Genomic DNA, 21,556 nt, shown 5'->3' with positions numbered 1-21,556 from the left:
CGGAGCATTTCTATTTTAACCAGCACATCTTTTCTTGCCTTTACGACACTGGTCACATGATGCTACTCAGCCAATGACTGCAACTTTAGTCGGTGAGTGAGACACACACACATGGGGGAGACGAGACAAGACACAATGTTGGAGAATACATGTGAGAGTGGGATATAAGAGGGAAAGACAGAGAAGAGGAGGTGTCAAAGATGTTCAGCTGCTGAAGAAACAGGGAAACTGAAGCTGCACTTTTTAGGCCTATTTCATTTTTGTAAAATTAAGCACTTTATTTTCAGGGGCACGTTTTTCAAAAGACGACCCCACCCCCCTACAAGTCTGAAAATCCTACACATACACACACACACACACACACACACACACACACCCCTACCTTCTCAATGTTGCCGTACAGACAGAAGAGGTTAAAGATGCGGGTGCAGTTCATCTTGGATGGATGGAGGCCGCTCACCATGGCAACAGAGCTGGGGGCGTGGCCAGAGTATGAAGAGGATGACTGGGGCAGAGGGTAGGACACCATGTCTGGAACATCCACTGAGGTGAGCTTATACCTGCTGTTGCTGGGCAGAGGCAGCAGGGGGCAGGGTTGACCTGAGGAGGCAGAGACAGCAGGAGCTGAGACTCTCAGGACGGTTCAATAAAGTTGAGTTCAATCAAAGTCATGAGAACAACAACGTCTGTGTCTGCTGCTGCTGTTAGATTGGTGACTCTCCTTTTACACATGGTCTCAGTTAAAATTCCACAAAACTCCTGTACAGCTGATGATTTGATTCCAAGAAAGAGTCGGGATGTTAATGCAACCTCACACCTCATAAACGAACTGGACTGTGTTAAACTCCTTTCTCAGCTTTCAAAGAGTCCCCTGAGTGAGCATTCAGCCCTGTACACAACAATAAATGAGACCTGCTCTAATTTCCATTTTGTTTGAAGTTAGCCTATTTATCATACATTGTACTAGTTACAATCCAGTGAGAACCATGCACATTAATCACTGAAAATGACACCACTTTCACAGATTTTAATGATGACAGTGTTTTATGTGAGACATATTTTAATCTGTGAGACAATGTGTCTCCAGACTGTGATTCCTTTCAGACCCACAGCAGAGTAGAGACACACAAAAAAGGAATTTGGCTGGTTAAGACTCCTGAAGCCTCAACTTAGCTTCAGCTTAACTGTTTACACGGGATGAAGACAATGCATTTCACCACTATGGAGTCACACAAGAACAAGATCACTTCCCACCTCTAAGAGGACAGAGATACCCACAGCCACACATGTGCATATGGTATGAAACGACTGCATTAAGACAATCCAAACTTAACATGTTGTGTGTGTGTGTGTTGCGTTAATATATTTGAACAATCACACATCAAGCATGTAAAGAGGCAGACAAACACATGTGTGCGTGCAGTGTGGTGTAGTAGGCATGTGGTACTGTGATGACTCTTATCTCCCCCTATAGTGTGGGAATGTGTGTGTGTGTGTGTGTGTGTGTGTGTGTGTGTGTTGTGAGACAGCTTAAAGTAAAGACAGTGTAACTGACAGGGATCTGTTTCCATGCAGGTGAAGGTATACCTACTGCTGCACCTTTGACCATTACACAGGACTGACAATCTGCACCTACCCTGAGTAAATGTGTGTGTTTGTGTGTGTGTGTGTGTGTGTGTGTGTGTGTGTGTGTGTGCGTGTGTGTGTGTGAGTGAGTGTCAGGTTTCACCTCTGAGGTATATGGACTGTAGATGAAGTAGCAGCATTGTGTAAAGCAGCTGATTCAGTTACCACTTTAATTCTAAGTGTGTGTGTCTGTGTGTGTCTTAGTCTTACCATAGCCGTTCTCACTGTAGGATGATGGGTGTTCTCCTAAAATGGCCTGTCTCTGCCTGCCCTTTCCACGGTCTGAAACACACACACATACACACACACACACACACACACACACACACACACATTATTGCAGGGCCACAGTAATTTAATAAAGCGGACTTCAGTCACAGATGTAGACTTTGCTTTCACTACTTCAGAAGCCTCCACAGTAAAAGTGGAAAACGTACTGAACCCATGTGCACTGCATGAAACTGCCTGACTCGCCGGCTGCAAGTTGCAGACGGGGCTAACAACAGACGGTTTGTGTAACCGTCCTGCTGGTCACTTTTGTTGTCTTTTTGTTTTGTTGACAACCTGCCTGTCTCACATCATGTGTGTTGACCCATCGGACCTTTCTGTTCTGTTGACACGTTCCCAGATCTCAGCAATTAACTCGGTGATTGCAATGTTCACTTGACACATGAAACAACAAGAATAAGACCCAAGTTTTAAAAAAATAACCTTCAGTATTTTTAGCAGCACTTTTAACAGACAGCCACAGAGTATAATACCACGTCATGTTTGTGTCTATACATCCTTCACCCCTATATCATGTTCCAGGTGAGCCGGAGGTGGGGGGTGTCACAGCTGGACATGAAAACATGGAAAACCTCAAGAGAGATGCTCTCAGGAGGCATCCTCATCCTCTAGTCTGAGTTCCCTGGACATGTCTGAGCTCCTCACCATTTCTCTGAGGGTGAGCCCAGCTACCCCACAAAGGAAACTGATTTCCTGTGCCTCAGTCCACAGTGTCTTTCATTTGGTCACCAACCAAAGCTCATGACTACAGGTGAGGGTTGGAACGTAGATCTAGTGGTAAATCAACAGCTTTGCCTTCAGGCTCAGGTCCCAACACCCACATTACTGCTTGTTGACGTTGTCTTCCATCTTACTATCGCTTGTGAGCCACAGCCCTGACATACATGCTCCTGCAGAGTACTACCAGCATGGAGTTCTTGGAGGTCCTGAAACTTTACAAGCCACCACAGTACATAGAGATCACAGGTTGATCAAACCAACAGAATTACATCATCTGCAAAAAGCAGAGACGCAGTTCTGAGGCCACCGTACAGGACGTCCTGCAGCCCCTGCTGCATCTCAAGATTCTGTCCATGTAACTGCACAATCCTGGCAGAGTCCACGGTCTCTGTGAATCTTGTTCTCACCTGACTAATAACTGAGATCTGAGACACAATAACTTGCCACTTTTGTGGGACAAATCTCTGCCACACAGCATCCCCAAAACAGAAGCCTTTGAGTGCATGAAATCTCATGAATTTTTAATATCATCCAAGTGCAGAGAAGGGATGGACAGCAGAGGATGAGTGAGCAGAAACATTACAACAGCTGTGAAGCTAGCTGAGCACTGCATGCATTCTCTGTGGTGAAGAAAGGGACATTGTGCCATTTGTTCTGCATTTTGTTTATATGTAAGTTAGAATATCTTTGTTAAAAAACCAAATACACACACAATGAAGTTGACTGCTGAAATACTACCTCGACAGAGAAGGCCTTATTTGATATGTCTTATAATATACATGATGGGACTTTTAAACAGTGTGTCATTTGTGCCTCAGTGCTGTCATCTGTCATTCGGAGATTAGAATTACAAAAACAAATGCTCCAGGAGTGTGAGGTAAGAAGGTCAGAGGGAAGAGCAGCTGCTTTATTCACACTCACTCCTCAGTCCTACAAACCACAACAGATGTGTGTTGGTTTTTGAGTACATTCATTTCTGTAAACCACGATCATGCACAATCCTTCTACAGAAAAATAAAACGTCAGTACATTTAATAGTGATGATGCAGGTGAGTAAATAAGAAAAAAACAGCTTCAATGTGGTTTTATTCAGAGAGGCAGGTATAATGATACAGAGGTCATATGAACAGAGATATGAAAGAGACAGTACCTGTGAGGCATCAAGCTTTCTCTTTTTTCTCCCTCAGCACGAAAGAACATCAACCTGCATTACATCGTCATCATAATGATAAAAACATCACCATCGTCACTGTGTACATACTGCAGTGTATATAGTACATAAAAACTACATTGGAGGCACATTGAAATGACACTGACTTTTTTTCTAAGAGCCCGAGTCAGCTCCCCCACAGCACACACACACACACAGGCCAATGTTATGTGGCAGAGTGCTGATGCATTGCTGTGTTGTATCCTGAAGATAGGGACACACACACACACACACACACACACACACACACATTTAGAGGAAATATACTACAGCAACGAAAAGTGAGACGGCGTGGAGATAATCCACACGGCAGGATGGCCTTCTGCACTGACCTTCACACCACAGATTAGCAGCACAAACAGTCAGCACCATCAGAGAATCTGCTTAGTCACAGAGGCAGCTGAGCTCAGTGTGTATCAGCCGCCCAGACCGGCCTCTTCATGCAATGTTACCATTTGATCTTCACTGCAATGAACATACTGAGACAAAAAGCTGTCTTTCAGCCTTTTATTTTCCTGTTGCTCAATACTTGTATTCAGCAGCAGCATTTGCATTGCATCTAATTTATACTGCGCTAGCACAGCGTGGGTATCATAAGTAATTATTCATCTTCCGACACAACAAGGATCTAACGGTGTGTGACCTTCTCCGCTTTACACTGGTGAGCCGTTCCACAGTGATTCCACATTCATGCAACAAAATCATTTGGAGTACAGCTGTCATCCTCAGTATGAGCCTGGAGCTCCAACACAGATTTACACTCAGACGCTACCTGGGCTCTAGCAGCACTGGTGTCTCGTTTCAAAGGCCGGAACTGAAATAATCAATCAGAGGGAAACAGTGATCAGTCTTAACTTCAGCAAGCCAAGCCAAATATTTACTTGGTTATTCAAGGCGTGTGGGAGGTGTCTGATAAAGAGCTCAATCACCATCTTCTCCAGAGGGTCAAGCTCATCTTTGTTTCGTTACTTAAACCCACCACTCACAAGTGCTGGTTCCGTTACTGTCGTCTTTTGTTTTGTCCCAGTTGCAAAAACAACATTGTGAGTATGTGTGAGTTCACATTAGTGCAGGTAAAACAGAATTGTCTTAGTTCATCTTTGAGTCCAAATGAATGTTACTGAGAGTTCATGAGGATGGGATGGACGGATGATAAGAAAACATAATGCCTCCAGCTGCGGCTGTCACCAGCACAAGAGGCATAAAGAGCTGCTGACAGTTGAAAGCAACAGGAGTCTGGTCAGTGGTGCAGCAGGACCCGCAAAAAAAAAATCACAAATAAAATATAAACCAACAAATAAATCACTATTTTTGATATTTTCACTGGTAAAACTGGCACCAGTAACAAATGTAACATTACGTACATCAATTCATTTCTACCTTCACTGCATCAAAGCAAACCCTCCTCAGACCACGTCCCCTGGAGGTTTGACTAATTACCAGCTGCTCAATCAAGGTTATTATGAGCAGCTCAGCTGACAAGAACCAAATTAAGATCTACAGGAACCTGCAGTGGCATAGCAACATGTCAGGACGGGCGGCCGCCTCTGTCCTTGACTGTGACCTTGAGTCAGCTGATCTGAAACAATATGAGCCATGCATTGCCTCAACACACACAGACACACACACCATGGATAATGTAGGCTTACACAAGACTAGGGCAGGAAGCTGTGGAAAGCAAAGGGAACAGAAGAATGGATGATGGTTGAAAAGCAAAAAGACAAAAGAGAGAAAAGGTATAAAATAAGGAATGAGAGAAAGAGGAAGAGGCGAATGAGAGAGAAGATGTGGATGGAGGAAAGAGAACAAAAGGACTGTTGAGTAGGAGGGAGACGTGGGAGGAGAGGTGTGCTGATGGACAGATGAGAGGAAAATGACAGGATGAAGAGAGGGGTTGGCAGGAACAAGATGATGAGAGTGTGAAAGATGAGAGGCAGCAGCAGCATGAGAAGGTAAACAGAGATGTGGAGGTAGATTAAAAGGAGGGATGAGCTGAAAGGAGAAGAAGAAGGGGAAGAGGAGAAGAGCAACAGAGTTTTCTGGCAGAGATGAGGGTGAAAGCGTTCACACTGTGAGTTTGGCAGCATGGACATCTTGAACTCTCTGATATAATCCTCCAGGACCATCTTAAAAACATGAAATATTATCAGCCTCATAAAATACAAAGACAGTGTTTCATTACATCTATATACAGACATTACACTGTGCACGTGTCCAAACCTTTACAACACATTACATATACATTAACTCTACAGTTCTACATTTCTGAGACTCCTCGTTTGTGAATCTGTATCTGAGTTATACGTACATACTGTTTAACAGCTGTGGTTTTCTGACCAACAGGAGCTTGAAGACACACTTTTTACACACAGACTGTGTGACCAGTCACTCCCAAAGTTTCTCTGAGACAATGTTCAACTGTGACTTGTCTGTGTCCTTGCAATGTGCCTCCATTGAAAACATATAACATTGTAGATATGCATTTATTTAGTGAATATATCATCAATAACACAGTTGGGACCAGTTCACAATGATATCAATCAGTTCATGAATCATTTTGAAACAAATCAGTCGAAGGCTTCTGCAGCGACTCCTACAGGCTCCACTGTTCATCATACGCCCCACAATCACCAGAGCTGAAAGTTACGTTTGTTCTGTTTCTGAAATGATATAATAATAATGATGATGATGATGATGATGATGATGATGATGATGATGATGATGATGATGATGATAATAATCTATAATACTAATTATATTATTGAATAATGGGATTTCTCATTAAACACTGACATTTATTGTGAACAGTGGAAAAATCTGGCCTCAAGGTGGGTAGATCTCTTCTTCTGGTCCATCCTCGGCTTCAACACTAAACCAGAGCATTTGTTGTTAAACACCAGTTTGTAATAGTTTAAAGAAGCTTCAGCTCTCACAGGTATTTTCATTCATGTTGTCTGCAAGTGAATCTAGTTTCCTGAATTGATTGAATGCAGAATGAACTGATCCCAGCATTAATCTCAGCTCACAGTTTAAGACTTTTCAGAGAGAATCCTCAGCTACACACCACATACAGTACAGAGAATGCAGCATCTGTAGTAGTTCACTGTACACAGGACCGTGCATAGATAACACAGACTGCCACTGCTCATGTTACACAAGGACCTTTGTTTGGCCTCGTTTTTAACAAGTCACTGACACATTCCAATCTTTTATATCAGAAATATACCAATCAACAGCTACAGTATGTGAAAGGCACATCCATGCACGTGTCTGAAGATACAGCTACTGTCATCTGGGGATTAGATTAGGGCTGTCACAATATGCTAGTTTACACCATCATCACAGTTTGTACACTAACATTGTGTGATTTAGTCAAACAGTGCAGCAAATAGTTCTGACCTATCCTTGCTCACTAACACACACACAGGCCCTGAGCATTCTGGGTATTCACTGCTTACAACAACAGGTTAGTGTTGTTGCCAATGATGTGTTGGTCACATAAATAACATTACAAAAAGAACAGAAGTTGCTAGATTGTTGGAATAGTTTGGGTTCTATAAAGAGGACAGAGTTAGCTAATTCAGCCCCCCCCCCCCCCCCCCCACACACACACACACACACACACACACACACACACACACACACACACTTACTATATGGGGGGTGAGAGGGGACACAGAGGGCAAGACACACGTATATACACTTGTGTGATTATTTACTTGAAGTCTTGTGTGTGTATGTACTATATGTGCATCTATGTGTCATTGGCTCAGCCACCCTCATGCCTGTGCACGTGTGACACAGGCGTGCATGTGTATATACACCTGTGCATACACACGTACCTGCCCGTGAACTTGTGACTCTTCACGTAAGAGGCTTCAGAAAGCAGGAAACACAGTAACTCAACCTGCTTTGTTCTTTGACTGAATGTGGGTGATTCTGGACAACAGCTTTGCCACTGACAGGTTCAGATTGTTATTGTCTGTGATTGTTGTGTCTGACAACATTATGGGAGGATTCCTACAGACGCAGACCTTTCTGTTCAAGAGTAAGATCCTATTCAAAGCGACCAGACTCCATTGACAAAAACAGTAATTTCACCTTGCAAACTAAACTAAACTAATTAAAGCCCCTTTCACACAGGACAAAAAAGCTACTGTTTTAATTACTGTTTTGTCAGTGGTTCTATTTTAAGCAGACATGTGGTTACCAGGACTCATCACATGCTCTTAAAAAAGTAAAATACCCACTTATAACTATCTAATCTCATGTGTGTAGAGGTCAGTGAGGTTATACTGCAGCCTGGTGTCGTTTTCAGGTGATTTAATGAAAGTAAACGCAGTGAATAAGTAACGGCACGGTGCTCTGCGCTCGTTCAGATGCTGCATGGATTTAATGAAGTGAAGGACAAATGTTTCATCCAGTATAAGGCAGCTGTGAACTGCAGATACTATAAGAATCACCCACATTCATTCATAGATCAAAACACACTGAGTTACTGACTTTCCAGCTCAACCACATTAAATGTTATGTTCTGAATGATCGTTACCAGTCACATGTACCTACACACACACGCCCCTGTGTTAGGTGTCACATGGCTGAACTGTACTAATCACACACAGACGTACACACACACACACACACACACACACAAGATTTTTTGTACAGTTTATGTACATCTGTCTCATCCTCCATGTCCCTTCTCACCCCTGATACACACACATGTGCTAATGAAATGATCAATGACATGTTCAATGTTAATCTTCAATCATTTTTGATGATGATTCTTAATAATGTTATTTATTTATTGTTTGGAGATATTACCATTATTGTGATGTTCTGTGACACAGTAAAGGTCAAAGGTCAGAGGAGGTTGATATCGTGACAGCCCTAATTTAAATGGAATAAAGTGACAGATTAGGCCAGACTTCTACACTGTAGACTCGAAGAGCCAGACTTCTGATTACCAACATTTATGTCTGGTCCACACTGTTGACTGCTGTTAACCACAGAGTTCTGTTAATCAGATTTTGCTGTGAAAAAAATTGAAGTTTGGTGCACAAATTAAATCTTCATCTGTTTGCTGGAAGACCTGCACGATCATCATTAAAGACACGCTGAGAGTAAAATCTGGAATCTAGAGGCCTTGAAGAGCTAATCACACTGTGTGGACCAGACATCAGGCCATGCAAGACTATTTCTCCAGACAGAGGAGGTGAGTAAAAACACAGGGTGGAGTAGATAGATAGAAGGAAGTGCTACTGGAGTCCTGCAGACAGAGGTGGGGCTGAGGCCTCCTGGGCATGTTGAAGCAGCAGCTGCATGGTGGTCAGCAGGAGTGAGATCCATCTCTGTTTCTCCCTCTCTCTCTCTCTCTTTTTGCTGGGTTGCAGAAGGTGAAGATGGAAGAAAGCTGCTGTGCATGGTCAGCCTGACGTCCATCCCTCTTTCTCTCTCTCTCTCTCCCTCAATGTTTCTCTCCCATGGTAAGCGGAGGTGCAGGCTTGTGAGAGGCCGGTGATTGGCTGGTGTGAGAGTGTTTAGATTGGAGATGGAGAGACGGGAGGCAGAGGAGTCTTGGTGTGATGGAGGTCTACGGTCCAAACTGTTTATGACTATATTCTTAATCCACAGTTGGAGACTGACCCATAGTGACTGAAGATCTGGACACGGTTTCACAAATGACTGTGAAAACTAAGATCATTTTCGTGTACGGGTGTATTGTGAATCGAGGAAGCCTGCAGTGGAGGGAAATGTGCTGCTAAAGAGAATTCCAACTGAAAACAGTCCTACCTTCCACACAGGCTCTCCTGTATTGTAAAAAAGTAGGTTCACCCCAAACGGTCTGACTTCAGTCAAAGTATAAAATAGAGATAAAAGAGACAGAGAGACAGAGTGGGACAGTGTGTGTCTTACCTCGTCTGACCAAGTATGGTTTAGTGTAGTCCCAGCTCTCGTTATCGTTCTTAATGACATTCAGACGCGTTGGCTGTTGACACAAAGACAAAACAATTGTTCAGGATCCAGTTCAATGTATTTCAGATATACAGAAGCTGCATTCGTGCTCCAATTTATTTACTCTATACGTAAATAATGTCTCTGCCACACCACATTCTAAGGTACTATTTTATGCAGATGACACAGTTTTATATGCAACAAGCTTTTCTCTTAATGTCGCCAATGTAAACCTACAATCTGTTCGTGATACACTTAAGGTCTCTCTTGTTCAGCATCAGCTTTTTTATGTAAAAAAACTAAGTTTAAGCTACTTTAAGGAACATCCAAACCCTGCAGGCTTTTAAGACTGAAACTGTTGAATGCTACAAATATGCTTAGAAAACAGACTCATTTTTAAGACCCCTGTGGAGCATCTGCTGAGCAAACCCACTATCAGAGCTGAATCTCTGCACATCATGTTTCATCATCATGTAAATCATGTTCTCATCTTCTGCTAGTCAAGATCATTGTTTAATCTACCACCCCCTCTGTGCTTGGTTATACTGATGTCCAGCTTAATGTCTCTTGGCTCTTTGCACTGTGCTAATGAATCCCCAACTCATCACTGTGTCTCCTGTGAGGTGGGATGATCTTCTAGCTCTGCAGTATTTATAAATTATAATATAACATTATCTACAAAACTCTACTAGAAAAAGTATCTGCTCTCTGATCACATCTATACACAGACATTATAATGCCAGGTCACTGACAGAGTAGCATTAACACTGGGGTCTTCACAGCTATTTGTTGGAGAGGATACAGTACAGTTAGTCTCATTTGCAGTTTTCATCCAAGATCAGCAACAGTTAAAAAAAGAAAACACAAACCATCCAGAAAAAGAGCAGAAGCCCTATAATAGGAACCATTTAAGGAACTCAGGAACCTTGCAAGTGTTTTAACTGGAGGAACAAGGGTCTGACTACAACTTCTGAGCAGCTTAATTCAAACAAGCACCGGTTTGTTGTTTTTATAGGTATTTTTAAGTCAAATTTCTATTTTGCTTTTGCACAGTAACAGTAGAGCTGATGAGAAATGAGGGAGGAGAGAGATAGGAGATGACATGCAACAAAGGTCTCGCCCACACTCAAAGTGGGGTCATTGTGATTGTATTGTCAGCATCTTCAACTCATCTGTCAGGCCACTCTCCACAGTCATACAAGAGGTGCATATTTCTTGGAAAGTTTACTGATTTAAAAAAAAAAAAAATGTGGTTGTGTTGCTGTTTTCTTATTACGTCTCAAACATCCAACCCAACACCGTTGTTTTTCATCTCTTATCACATTATTTTGTCTATCTTCCTGCAAACAGGGATGTGTAAATGAAACAATTTAGTTCACTGGATTAGTTCCTGAAAATATTTCGTCAAAAAGGAGGATCTGAGGGGATGACAGGGATCCATCCATCACAGTCACAGGTAAAGAAAACAGAAAACCATTTTGAGCTTGTTTCTTTTTTCCACCTGGAGGTTAACAGCTCTGTCATACAGCAAACTGTGGGTAACGTGACTGAACTGACCCACTTCAGCGGAGTCAGTTGTCAACGATCGAACCTCTGGTTGTCACTGTTAGAAGTGATCCATACACTTCACTGATAAACCACAGACCTACACTGATCACATGACATGAAGTTTCAGTTTCACTTCTCTTTTCTGTCCACACACACACACACACACACACACACACACACACACACACACACACACACAAACCCTCTCTTTCTCACATGCCCACACACCGACACTTGGTCCCTCTCTCACTAACTCCCTCTCTCTCTTTTTTTTTAGAGTTGGTCACCTGTCATTTAAAAATCAATATCTACAAATGAATTTTCATCCCTAATGCAGACGCCCGATCAGCAAAACCCAGCTGTGAACTTTATCTCAGCGCTTGTCCAACAACACTGGTCTGACGTCAGTGGTGCAGTATTTCACTGTTATTTTAAGGGCACATTTTTAAGAGATGTGCCTACACAGGTGGGTGCACAACAAGCTCTCAGGAACAAGCAGAGTGAGCTGAAAATGCGCTTTGGATGTTTAGATAAGTCAGGTGGAACATTACAATACATTGCTCTTTTTTTAGAGCTGTGCATGGTACACTGACTCGCTCAGTCCTTCCTTTCCCCTCAGGGGGCACAGACTGGGCTCACTGGTCAGTCACAATATGTGAACAACTCACCACAAGAATCTAATTCTATGTGAAACACTGCGCCAATATAATAACAATCCACCAAGGTGCAAGCCCGCCTGGCTTTTGAAGGGAATGGAAGATGGCACTCTGATTGGTTTATTGCATGTTACACCCAAAACTTCCCCATGATTAATTAAGAAACTAAGTGCAACCCTTTTGAACCATGTGTCTGCGACCGTTTTTTCCAACCATGATATTAGCAGAAGTGGATTTGGGCTACATGCACCTGCACTATGTGGTTTGGACCGTGTGCTTTAGACTGTTACCATGGCGTCAGTTTTCACTGCTGCTACACAGATGACACATTGATCTATACCTCAACTTCACCCGATGACTGATGAAGATTTCCACAATCTTGAAAATTGCATTTCAGAAATTTGTAGAAATAAAACAAGTAATTCTGGCAAAACCCTGTCTAATTCCAAGCTGCATGGCAGAGGTCGGCAAGTTAGTTTGGCCTCGGGCCAATTTTTCCTAACCCATTACATGTTGGGCCAGAACACAATGAAAGGCTAATTTTAGGAACCTGATTGATAAAAATACAACTTAAATTTACTTTGTGGCGACAGTCAAATATATACGTTTGACTGACTCATTGAACTGGTATTGTAGAACCAGGAGCTGTGCGCTGCTCCTGAAGTGACAGGTTGTGTCTGTCATTCACTCTCAACGTGGATAAAAGTATAATAAGCATCTTCAGGTGGGAGGAGACTCTGTTTCTACATTAGCTACAGCTGAATGTGACACTGTCAGGTCCATACTGTAGGATTTAAAAAATCTGATTATCAAAATAATCTGGTGGGCCAGATATTATTGCTGGCGGGCCAGTATTGGCCCGTGAAACAGCAGCAACACTTCTAGTATAAATAACAAACTTATTGTCAGACCGTGTATTCTAGCGTGTGGCCTTCATCAGGGTCACAGAACATTTAAATAAGGTAACCAGTCATATACATACACACATCAGCCTAAAGAGGCGCCCACACAGATGGGATGGATATATGGTCATGTGACTTCAGGCCATTCTCAGGCAGGCAGAGAGGTGAGGGATGTGTCCAGTAATGAGTGCTTGCCTCTTAGATGCACATCTCCTGTATATGGCCCACATATGATGTCACCCCTTACTGGACCCACCCCTCACCTCTGCCTGTCCAGGAATGTGATTGACTTTGAGCACAATTTTAAATGTAGCCTTTTATCATTTTTCTTGTAAAACAACTGGCATTCCAGGATCCTAGATTTGAATGTATCTATGTGACTTCCTGGAGAAAACCTTACCCTTGCATATTCAATCTTGAGTGTACAGCAACCCGCATAGATGTCAGCTCCGTTGAGTGCAGCTTTGGCCTTCTGAGCACACTGGACCGACTCAAACCTGGGGGAGTGGTGTTAAGGACACTACACATTCAACCACACAGAGCCACAGAGAATGTACAGACACACACTGAGTAAGGATACTCCACCATGGCCTGGATTCCATTTCGTTTAAAGATGACGATCCTCAGCACACTGCCGATGGGATTACAGACCGTGTACAGAACATCCTGGACCAAAGTGGGGAAAAAAAGAGCAGAGATTCAACATTCAACACAGTGTGAAAGTTTCCAGGTCTGCAGTGTGTTTAATATGCATGATGCTCGGACCTGAGGCCACTGTGCATTTCATGAATACCATAAAAACTTTTTTTTTTTTCAGGACTTTTTTTGAGATCTGGAGATTTCTTCAAAACTCTTTTTTTTGAATCAGTCTATCAAAAACAATTCAAACATAGTTTCAAGCTCAAAGTACTGTTTGTGTTTATTATGTTCCTCAGACATTTGAACGCTCAAATCAGTCATAGTTTCTACACAAACTTTACCTCCAGGCAAGACGATGACGCTTTAACAAGTAACCTCATATTTTGGTCGATTCTTTCTGATGGGCTGACAAAAAAGCTTTGTGTCAGTCATTGTGTCACTCAGGAAATTCTGCCTAATTCAATTTGGATCAGTCTGGATTTCCTGACAACATTTTTGTAAAGTCTTCCTTCACCTTCACTGTGTTCCTGATTGTTACATGTGAAAAACTCATGAAGCACATGGTCAAAAATCAGCTGTGAACTCTCTCGGATGCTTGATTTTGCCTTAATTCTATAAATAAAAATGTGTATCTAAAGATAATGTCAGTGAAACCTTGCTTATCTAATCAACAGGTCAGGTAGCTGGCAAAGTAGGGCTGCACAATTAATCCAAATATTATGCAAGTGCAATATCCAAATCACAGGAGCTTGTTTTTATTTTGATAAGGTAAAATGTGTCACAACAAGAGACCATAAACGAAGCATTGTTGTGCTACAGAGACACCACGGCCTACAAATCATATTCTCCAGACATAAGAGAACAAGCCCCAACTAAAATCACATCATCATCATTTTTTTCAGTGAGAATAAAATGCAAAGATTGCCTCTAAAATCGTGACTCATATCACAATATCTGTCTAAATAATCGCTATGTGATTTTTTTTTTATTTGCATATCGTTCAGCCCTATTACAAAGTTATGTGGAACTGAACCCATTAGGCTGCACAACAGACAAATAGTAGACACTACTGTCCTGGAAAAAGGTTGTTGTTTGATTTATGTCAGGTTGATGGTTGGAAAACATTTTGAAAAAAGCAATGATGAGCCAGCTCATCTTCAAAGACAGCAAATTTCCATTTTATTCAAATCTGAATTGTCAGTGTTCCCACATGATATATTTAGGATTGGCTGATGGACTTAATGTGAAAAACAGTGTCAATAATTCAGCTGTTTCTATTATGTTGAATATGAATATTCACTGAGGCCACATTGTAAAATATAATTATACATTTTAAATTTAGCAACATTTCCTTTGCAGTCATTTCGATGTTCGCTCAGAGAGAGGCAGAGACTCTGATGGAGGGAATGAGATGAGGAGAAACCTCAGAGGAGTCTAGACAGATGGTTCCTGCTTTTAAGGGAAGTATAATGAATCCAGTTTAGAGGGAGAGGCTCTCAGACAGTAAATGAAATGTTAGTAGTAGAGTCAGAAATCAGATCAGAAAGCACATTTCATTTTTAAACTCTTTTCAATGTGTTTTCATACATTCTGAGCAGCCACTGAAAATCAACTGGTAGGGACTTATAACCAGCTCCTGATCAGTTCATTACAATGAATTTATTTTCCTCTTGTGTTTATTGTAAAATTTACATTATGATGTTTACATTTACATTCACTCACTTTTATCTAAGGTGACTTACCGTTGAGGGACCTCACTAAAGCAGGAGACCTTAGTGTAAGTACTAAGACCTACATCTCTTCAATAAGAGCAAAGAGATCAAGTAAAGAAGTGCACAGTCAGAGCTGGTAAGACATGTTTGGGTGTTAGAGGAGGAGCTGCTCTCTGATGAGAGGAGTCTTCTCATCAAGAGGTTCTTGAAGATAGAGAGGGACGCCCCCGCTCTGACAGACCTCAGGGGCTGGTTCCACCATCAGGGAACCACAGAGCGGTCTGGACTCAGACTGTCTGTGTGCAGGGACGGTGATGACAGACCACATTCATTAGAGGAACACAGTGGAGGAGAGGGAGCATCAGGCTGAGTGTTGAGTTCAAGTGGATGGTGCAGCGTTGGAGTAGGTGAGGCGAGAGATAACTAAGCGCCTGGACCAAGAGCTGGGTGGAGGACTGAGTCAGGTAAGAGAGCAGCACGCCCGGGAGATGGTCAGAGAAGGAGAGCTGGTCCTCAAACAGGACACCCAGGTTTGTGATGACCTTGGCTGGAGTAAGAGATGAGGAGGTGATTTTGATATTGATACTGTGTTGGGGAGACTGCTGTCACTATGATATAGTTCAGCTTGACTTGTTCTTGTGGGCGGTAAGATCGGGCTGATAATCAGCTGCTTCACCAAAGCTTTGACACTATATTATACCATATTTTGTTTGTTTCTGTCTGAACACCACTGATATGATAGAAATAAGTTCACATATATGCAAATTTGTTTGGGTGTGTGTGTTTACCGTGGTTATCGGGTACAGGGGGTTCTGTATGGACAGCAGCAGGACCTTGTTGCCACTGTTGGGGTTGTCAGCGTTGGTCGGCCTGGTGATTCTCTTGGAGGTGGAGTAATTAAAGTACGCCTGTTGGCCTGATGATCAAATGGATGAAACACATATGAACACGTACATTGCGCCACATACGAGCACACGTAGGCCAATCAGCCTCATCAGGGAGTCTCCACAATGAAAAGTCTGGGGATCAAACCTGCGATGTAAACAGGCTCCTTGGCTCCGCAGGACACACAGCGGTCAGCGCTCTCCACTGCAGAGAACTCCACCAGGGCCTGACGCTTGAATGGCATCATCATCACGTAACTGAGAACACACACACACACACACACACACACACACACACACACACACACACACACACACATTAAGACAGTACACACACACACACATGCTGCTCATTCAGATCTTTTCCACCTCTAGACACACAGCTCCTCTGCCAGCAGCAGCAGCTGCTTCACTGTGTGTGTGTGTGTGTGTGTGTGTGTGTGTCTTCCACAGCATGCTCGGTCCAGGTGAATGAGAGCTTAATGAATACTGCAACAGGCAGAGAGTGTTAATAATGGAGCAGGAGTCATTTAGAGTGGAAACTGCAGCATCACAAAATGTTTCCTTCAATTATTCAACATGTGTAACTATCTTTACACTGTGTGATAAATGAACGACCAACAAGAAACACAAATAATTGTTTCTTGTTTGGTCTCAGTGATCTACACTCAGTCCAGTCCTGATCATACTGAGATAACTATGATCTCTTTCCTCAAAGAATCTTTGGCTGAGAACAGACTCTGTCCTACAGAGACATCAAGTCAAATTACTGATGGAATTAACGTTAATTAGCAACAGCTAATATAATCTGCTATAGTGGGGACATTTCTCATTTTAACCAGTGAAAGAAATGCTCCACACAGGTTGTAGGTGAGCAGCCTGTTAGCCTGAATGTGGAGGGGGGAGGAGGGAGATCCGATAGCTCAAGTCCTGAGCAGCAGGTCCCTGGTTCGACTCCCGGCCGGCCAGACCGCTTACGGCATGTCTCTCTCCCTGCTCTCTCTCCCTGTGTTTCCTGTCTGGTTACACTGTCACCGTCAATATAACGTAAAAATAAAAAGATTTGATGACTCATTTGTCAGCCACAAGGTTTAGCAACAGGTGTATTCTGCCAACACACACACACACACACACACACACACACACACACACACACACACACACACACACACACACACACACACACACACACAGGAATAGTGACAAGCTCAGATTGCAGATCACTGCCAGTGTCCCTCTGTGCTCTGGTGCTGATGTGGGCCTGGTCCGTGACCTGAGCTCTCAGCAGACAGTAGTACAGTGGCCTGCAGGCTGAACGGGGAGGTGTGGCTGTGTGTTTGCTCTGACATGACTTCAGGTGATAAATGATCGATGGCTCAGCTATAACCTAGGTTAGGCCAATTCCAAAACTGTCCTGCTGGTGTGAACATGTTCTCCCTTTGTGTACAGACACTGTGACTCACCTGTCACCACATGGTGGACAACACCTTTCATCACATCCATGCTGGGATACATTTAACTTCCAGACCCCCGCAGCTCAAAAACACTCATTTGGAGAGTGGATGGACAGATACAAGACTCAGTTTCTCTGTTTCCCTCTCTGTCACAAACACAGACACACAGACACACACGCACACACATACTGTGGTTGTTGTTGTGGTCTCACCATATGGGTCCAAACTTCTCCAGGGCATCTATCAGGTCTGCTTCCACCACAGCCTCACACAGACCCCTGACATGGACCACAGGACTGGGGGAGATACGGTGGGAGTCCTCGCCATTATCCTGCAACACACACAGTTACACACAGTTCACATCAGGCTGATGTTCTGATCACAGAGCTCTCTGGCCTAACGATGCAGGCACAACTTTAGCCACAATGAAATGTGATGTCATACAGCAGAGCACTGCAATGTCCAAAAAGACTGGTTCATCACTTTGTAAGATGTATGTCATTGTTTTCCTGTTCCCCTTGGTATAAAATGAGTGTCACAATGATAACAGCTGATGAAGATCCAAACACAGTCATCTGTTCCTGACTCCCATGATCATATTTCATCCTCTCACCACCCCCTCTACAAATGTAGCCCCTGTGTCTGTTTCTGTCTAAACACCTGCTCTGTCCTGAGGAGTTCATAGCTTTGATCTTTTGCTGGAAAAAAATATCTCGGGGCCGACGGACACAGCTGGTCATTATTAACAGACTGGGTTATAACAGACACACTGTACCTGAATCCATATGTGTGCTGGCAGACATGAAGAAACATTTATTTATGTATAGAATATCTAGTGGCCTGCAGCTGTGTGGTGACAGTGCCTTGTTAATGAGGGAGGTCAGAGGAGAATGACTCGAGCTGCCAGGAAGGCGACAGCGCTCTGCTGAAGGGGCATCTCTGAGTGCAGGTCCAGGAAGTGGAAGGAGAGCAGGGTCCACGGTCAGCGAATCTGAGGCTGAAGTGGACTCAGACTCACCAACACTGAACAGATGAAGACTGGAAAAACATAACCTGGTCTGATCGATCTGCATTTCTGCTGAGGCTGCAGATCTTAGGTTCAGAACAACATCAATCCATGGATCCATAATACTCTTAATGCCAATCAATCATGGTTTGAATGTCTCAGTGTGTCTGAGTCTTGTTGCTGACCATGTTCATCCTTCATGGCCACAGTTCACCATCTCCTAATGGCTACTTCCTGGAGGATAATGCTCCATGTCTCAAACTGGTTTCAGTAGACCCCCTTTGGGATGTGGTAGAACAGGAGACCTGCAGCATGAATGTGCAGCTGACGGATCTGCAGTAATGATGTGACACAGTCATGTCAACATGGAGCAGAGTCTCAGAGGAAAGTTTCAACATCCTGTAGATCTGTGACATGAACTGAGGCTGTTGGAGAGCAAAGGGAGGAACTACACAATATAACTAATAATGAAGTGGGCACTGAGTGTATTTACCCTCTTTACCAGTTAGATACTGTAATGTCAGCACAGCTTCAGAAAAAACATTCTTCAGTCTGGTTGCTAATATGATTTGTGCACTGCCAGTGCTCCAGTGGACTTTCAGGCTTGGGCCTCGTTCTGGAAGTGAAATTTTTACCAGTCAGCTGCGACGCATCCAGCCAGTCGGCTCAGGCCTGCTGAGCACAACAACTGACTTCTGTCAGGAGGAAAATTAATCAGTGCAAGTCTGAAGCATTTCCACAACTCCCAGTGTTTCATTATGAATAATCATAAGACTGATGACAAGCAGGAAATCACTGCTCACTACAGAGCAGCAGGGCTGGAAAAAGCCCATGTTCAACACAATATGGCTCTTTTTGACTGTCAGTGTTCGTGAAGACTCACAATCAGGACATAGGAGGGAGAGGGAGAGAGAGAGAGTGTGTGAGAGTTGTAGTCAAGTCCTCACACTTCTCTGATCTAATCTTTTCTTCTCATCTCGTTTATCCCCTCAGATACTCTGTCTTGTTTAAACTTTAATCTCTACCCTCCTCTGCTTATCTCACTCCCCGTCTATGATCCATCCCTTCCCCCATCTTCCCTCTTTTTGTCCTTCTCTTTCACATTGACATTCCTTTTAGTCTATTTATAGAGGCAGATGGCTCTTCTGAGTGTTTGGAGAGGAAAAACAGGGCATGAGACTAACTTTTCTCTCTGCTGACCGGGGTGCCAGCTTCTCTGTTTCAGACACATAAGCATTATTTCCGTAGCACTCACATTTATAAATCAGTGTGTTCTATCAACTATCTGCAGCTGACTCCTTAGGACAATAAACAACTGTAATTACAGAGGTTGTTGTAAGCACTCTATTATTTTTTATTGACTCACTCCTACTGTTGTTGCATACCTTTACACAGCCCCATGTCTCCATCCTAATCCCTTACATCCAAACCCAATTGCTCTTAGCTGTGCACTATTCATTAACCATTACACCAGACAACTGGATACCATGCTCCATGATGGCACCCATTCTTTCCTGTTACTGTCACCCATACAACAAAATTTTTTTTTTTCTAACAGCCATCTGCTCCACAAAACCGGCATCAGTTACCAGAGTTACACCCTCTCACAGCCAGCAAAACACAAGTAGATTTAAACTGACGTTTTAATCCCAGTCGGATCTTTGTCTGACAAAAAAATGGCCACCACACCCATATGTACATCAATAGGCTGAGGAGTCTCCATGATGACTCCAGGTTCACATGGCTTATCCACATTAGCACCATGCAACACATTAGCATCTCATTCTCAGCTCTTATCATAGATCTGCAGCAGGGAAGACAACAGTGTGCAGATTTCATTCCAAATGACTGAGTGAAAACCTGCAGACAGTTACACTTCGCTATGATAAGAGAAACTGCAACGCGCTCAGTGCTTCATACAGCAGTTTAGGAACATTCAGTTCAGTTCCTTGCCTCAGGTTCATCTGAGGGTAGCCAGGGCACCCTATGAGCTGCAGTGGTACAGGAGAGGCTGCATTTAAAGAGGAACTCAGCACCCACAGGGCACTGCTGTGTCCAACAGGGTGGCTACAGCTTATCAGCCTGTTGATAAGGTTCCTCTTTATAGGGCTTCCATCAACAGCCTGCTGCTCCGTGTACTGTAGGTATATGAAGGTGTGTTTCCTTATGTCAAGATACTGTTGCCACATGCTTTTCTGAGAGGGCCTGGTTGACTTCTCCAGAGTTCAAGTAAAACTGCAACATGTTTGTTGCTTAGTTGTGTGTTTGCTATTAAATACTTAGCAGGTAGAAATTATTGTTGTGAGGGATTATTTCCCAGTAACTCAAAAACATCATCAGTTTCACCAAACAACAGGGACTGTAACGTTCCTGAGTGTTCAGCACTGGTGTTTTTCTCTAACACTCTGACTAATGCGTCTTTTCCTTCATGTTCGAAGCAGCAGTGCAGTCTGAAAATCTCATCTCTGCCTCTGTGCAGCGGCCTGCAGAACACAAACTGCCACCATCTTCTCACTGCTCTCTGACATGAAGTCATGTTCTTAGTCATCAGCTCACACACTAACACAAACAGCTAACACTTTAATTCCCCAAATAAAAGTGCTTCTGGTTGGAGGGTTTAGAACAGATCTGAGGAGCGGAAAGCCTGCCTTTCATGAACAAACACAGAGGCGGACTGGTTGTGCAATATTTGGTGTTGTAGTTGGTGTTGCTAGGGCAAGAAAGTAAAACATTACACCATACAGTGCTGAGTAAAGTCACAATTAGCTTTAAGAGAGGTTACAAAGCCAGTACCACGAAGGCTTCAGTCAGGCTTCCTGAAAAGATGCACTGAGTGTGGTGGGGTCCGCCCGTCCCCCTGTATCCTGGGTCCTCCGGGCTAAACTGATTCAGACCGTGACCAAGAATTTTCCCACTGATCTCCACACATGAATGAAAAGGAGGTGAAAGCTTTGAC

The 21,556-nt window shown here is 43.3% G+C and overlaps 1 protein-coding gene across 1 annotated transcript in view; it reads right to left on the bottom strand.

Annotated features, from left to right (window-relative positions):
• Nucleotides 1-21,556, bottom strand: part of LOC139623409 (heterogeneous nuclear ribonucleoprotein L-like) — a 39,831-nt gene that overhangs the window by 6,171 nt on the left and 12,104 nt on the right. Inside the window, exons 2-9 of the mRNA XM_071481643.1 lie at nt 17,807-17,925; nt 16,289-16,398; nt 16,045-16,172; nt 13,486-13,571; nt 13,306-13,402; nt 9,761-9,833; nt 1,837-1,908; nt 383-600 (exon numbers count right to left, since the gene is read on the bottom strand). Coding sequence (XP_071337744.1) covers nt 383-600; nt 1,837-1,908; nt 9,761-9,833; nt 13,306-13,402; nt 13,486-13,571; nt 16,045-16,172; nt 16,289-16,398; nt 17,807-17,925 — 903 coding nt within the window. The remainder of the gene's footprint in view (nt 1-382; nt 601-1,836; nt 1,909-9,760; nt 9,834-13,305; nt 13,403-13,485; nt 13,572-16,044; nt 16,173-16,288; nt 16,399-17,806; nt 17,926-21,556) is intronic.

The sequence above is a fragment of the Trachinotus anak genome, unplaced genomic scaffold, assembly GCF_046630095.1.
Source record: "Trachinotus anak isolate AG129_WGS33_773 ecotype Australia unplaced genomic scaffold, CSIRO_AGI_Tana_v1 ptg000007l, whole genome shotgun sequence".
NCBI lineage: Eukaryota > Metazoa > Chordata > Actinopteri > Carangiformes > Carangidae > Trachinotus > Trachinotus anak.
Note: the sequence above shows the minus strand (reverse complement) of the source record. Positions and strands in the feature narration are given on the sequence as shown.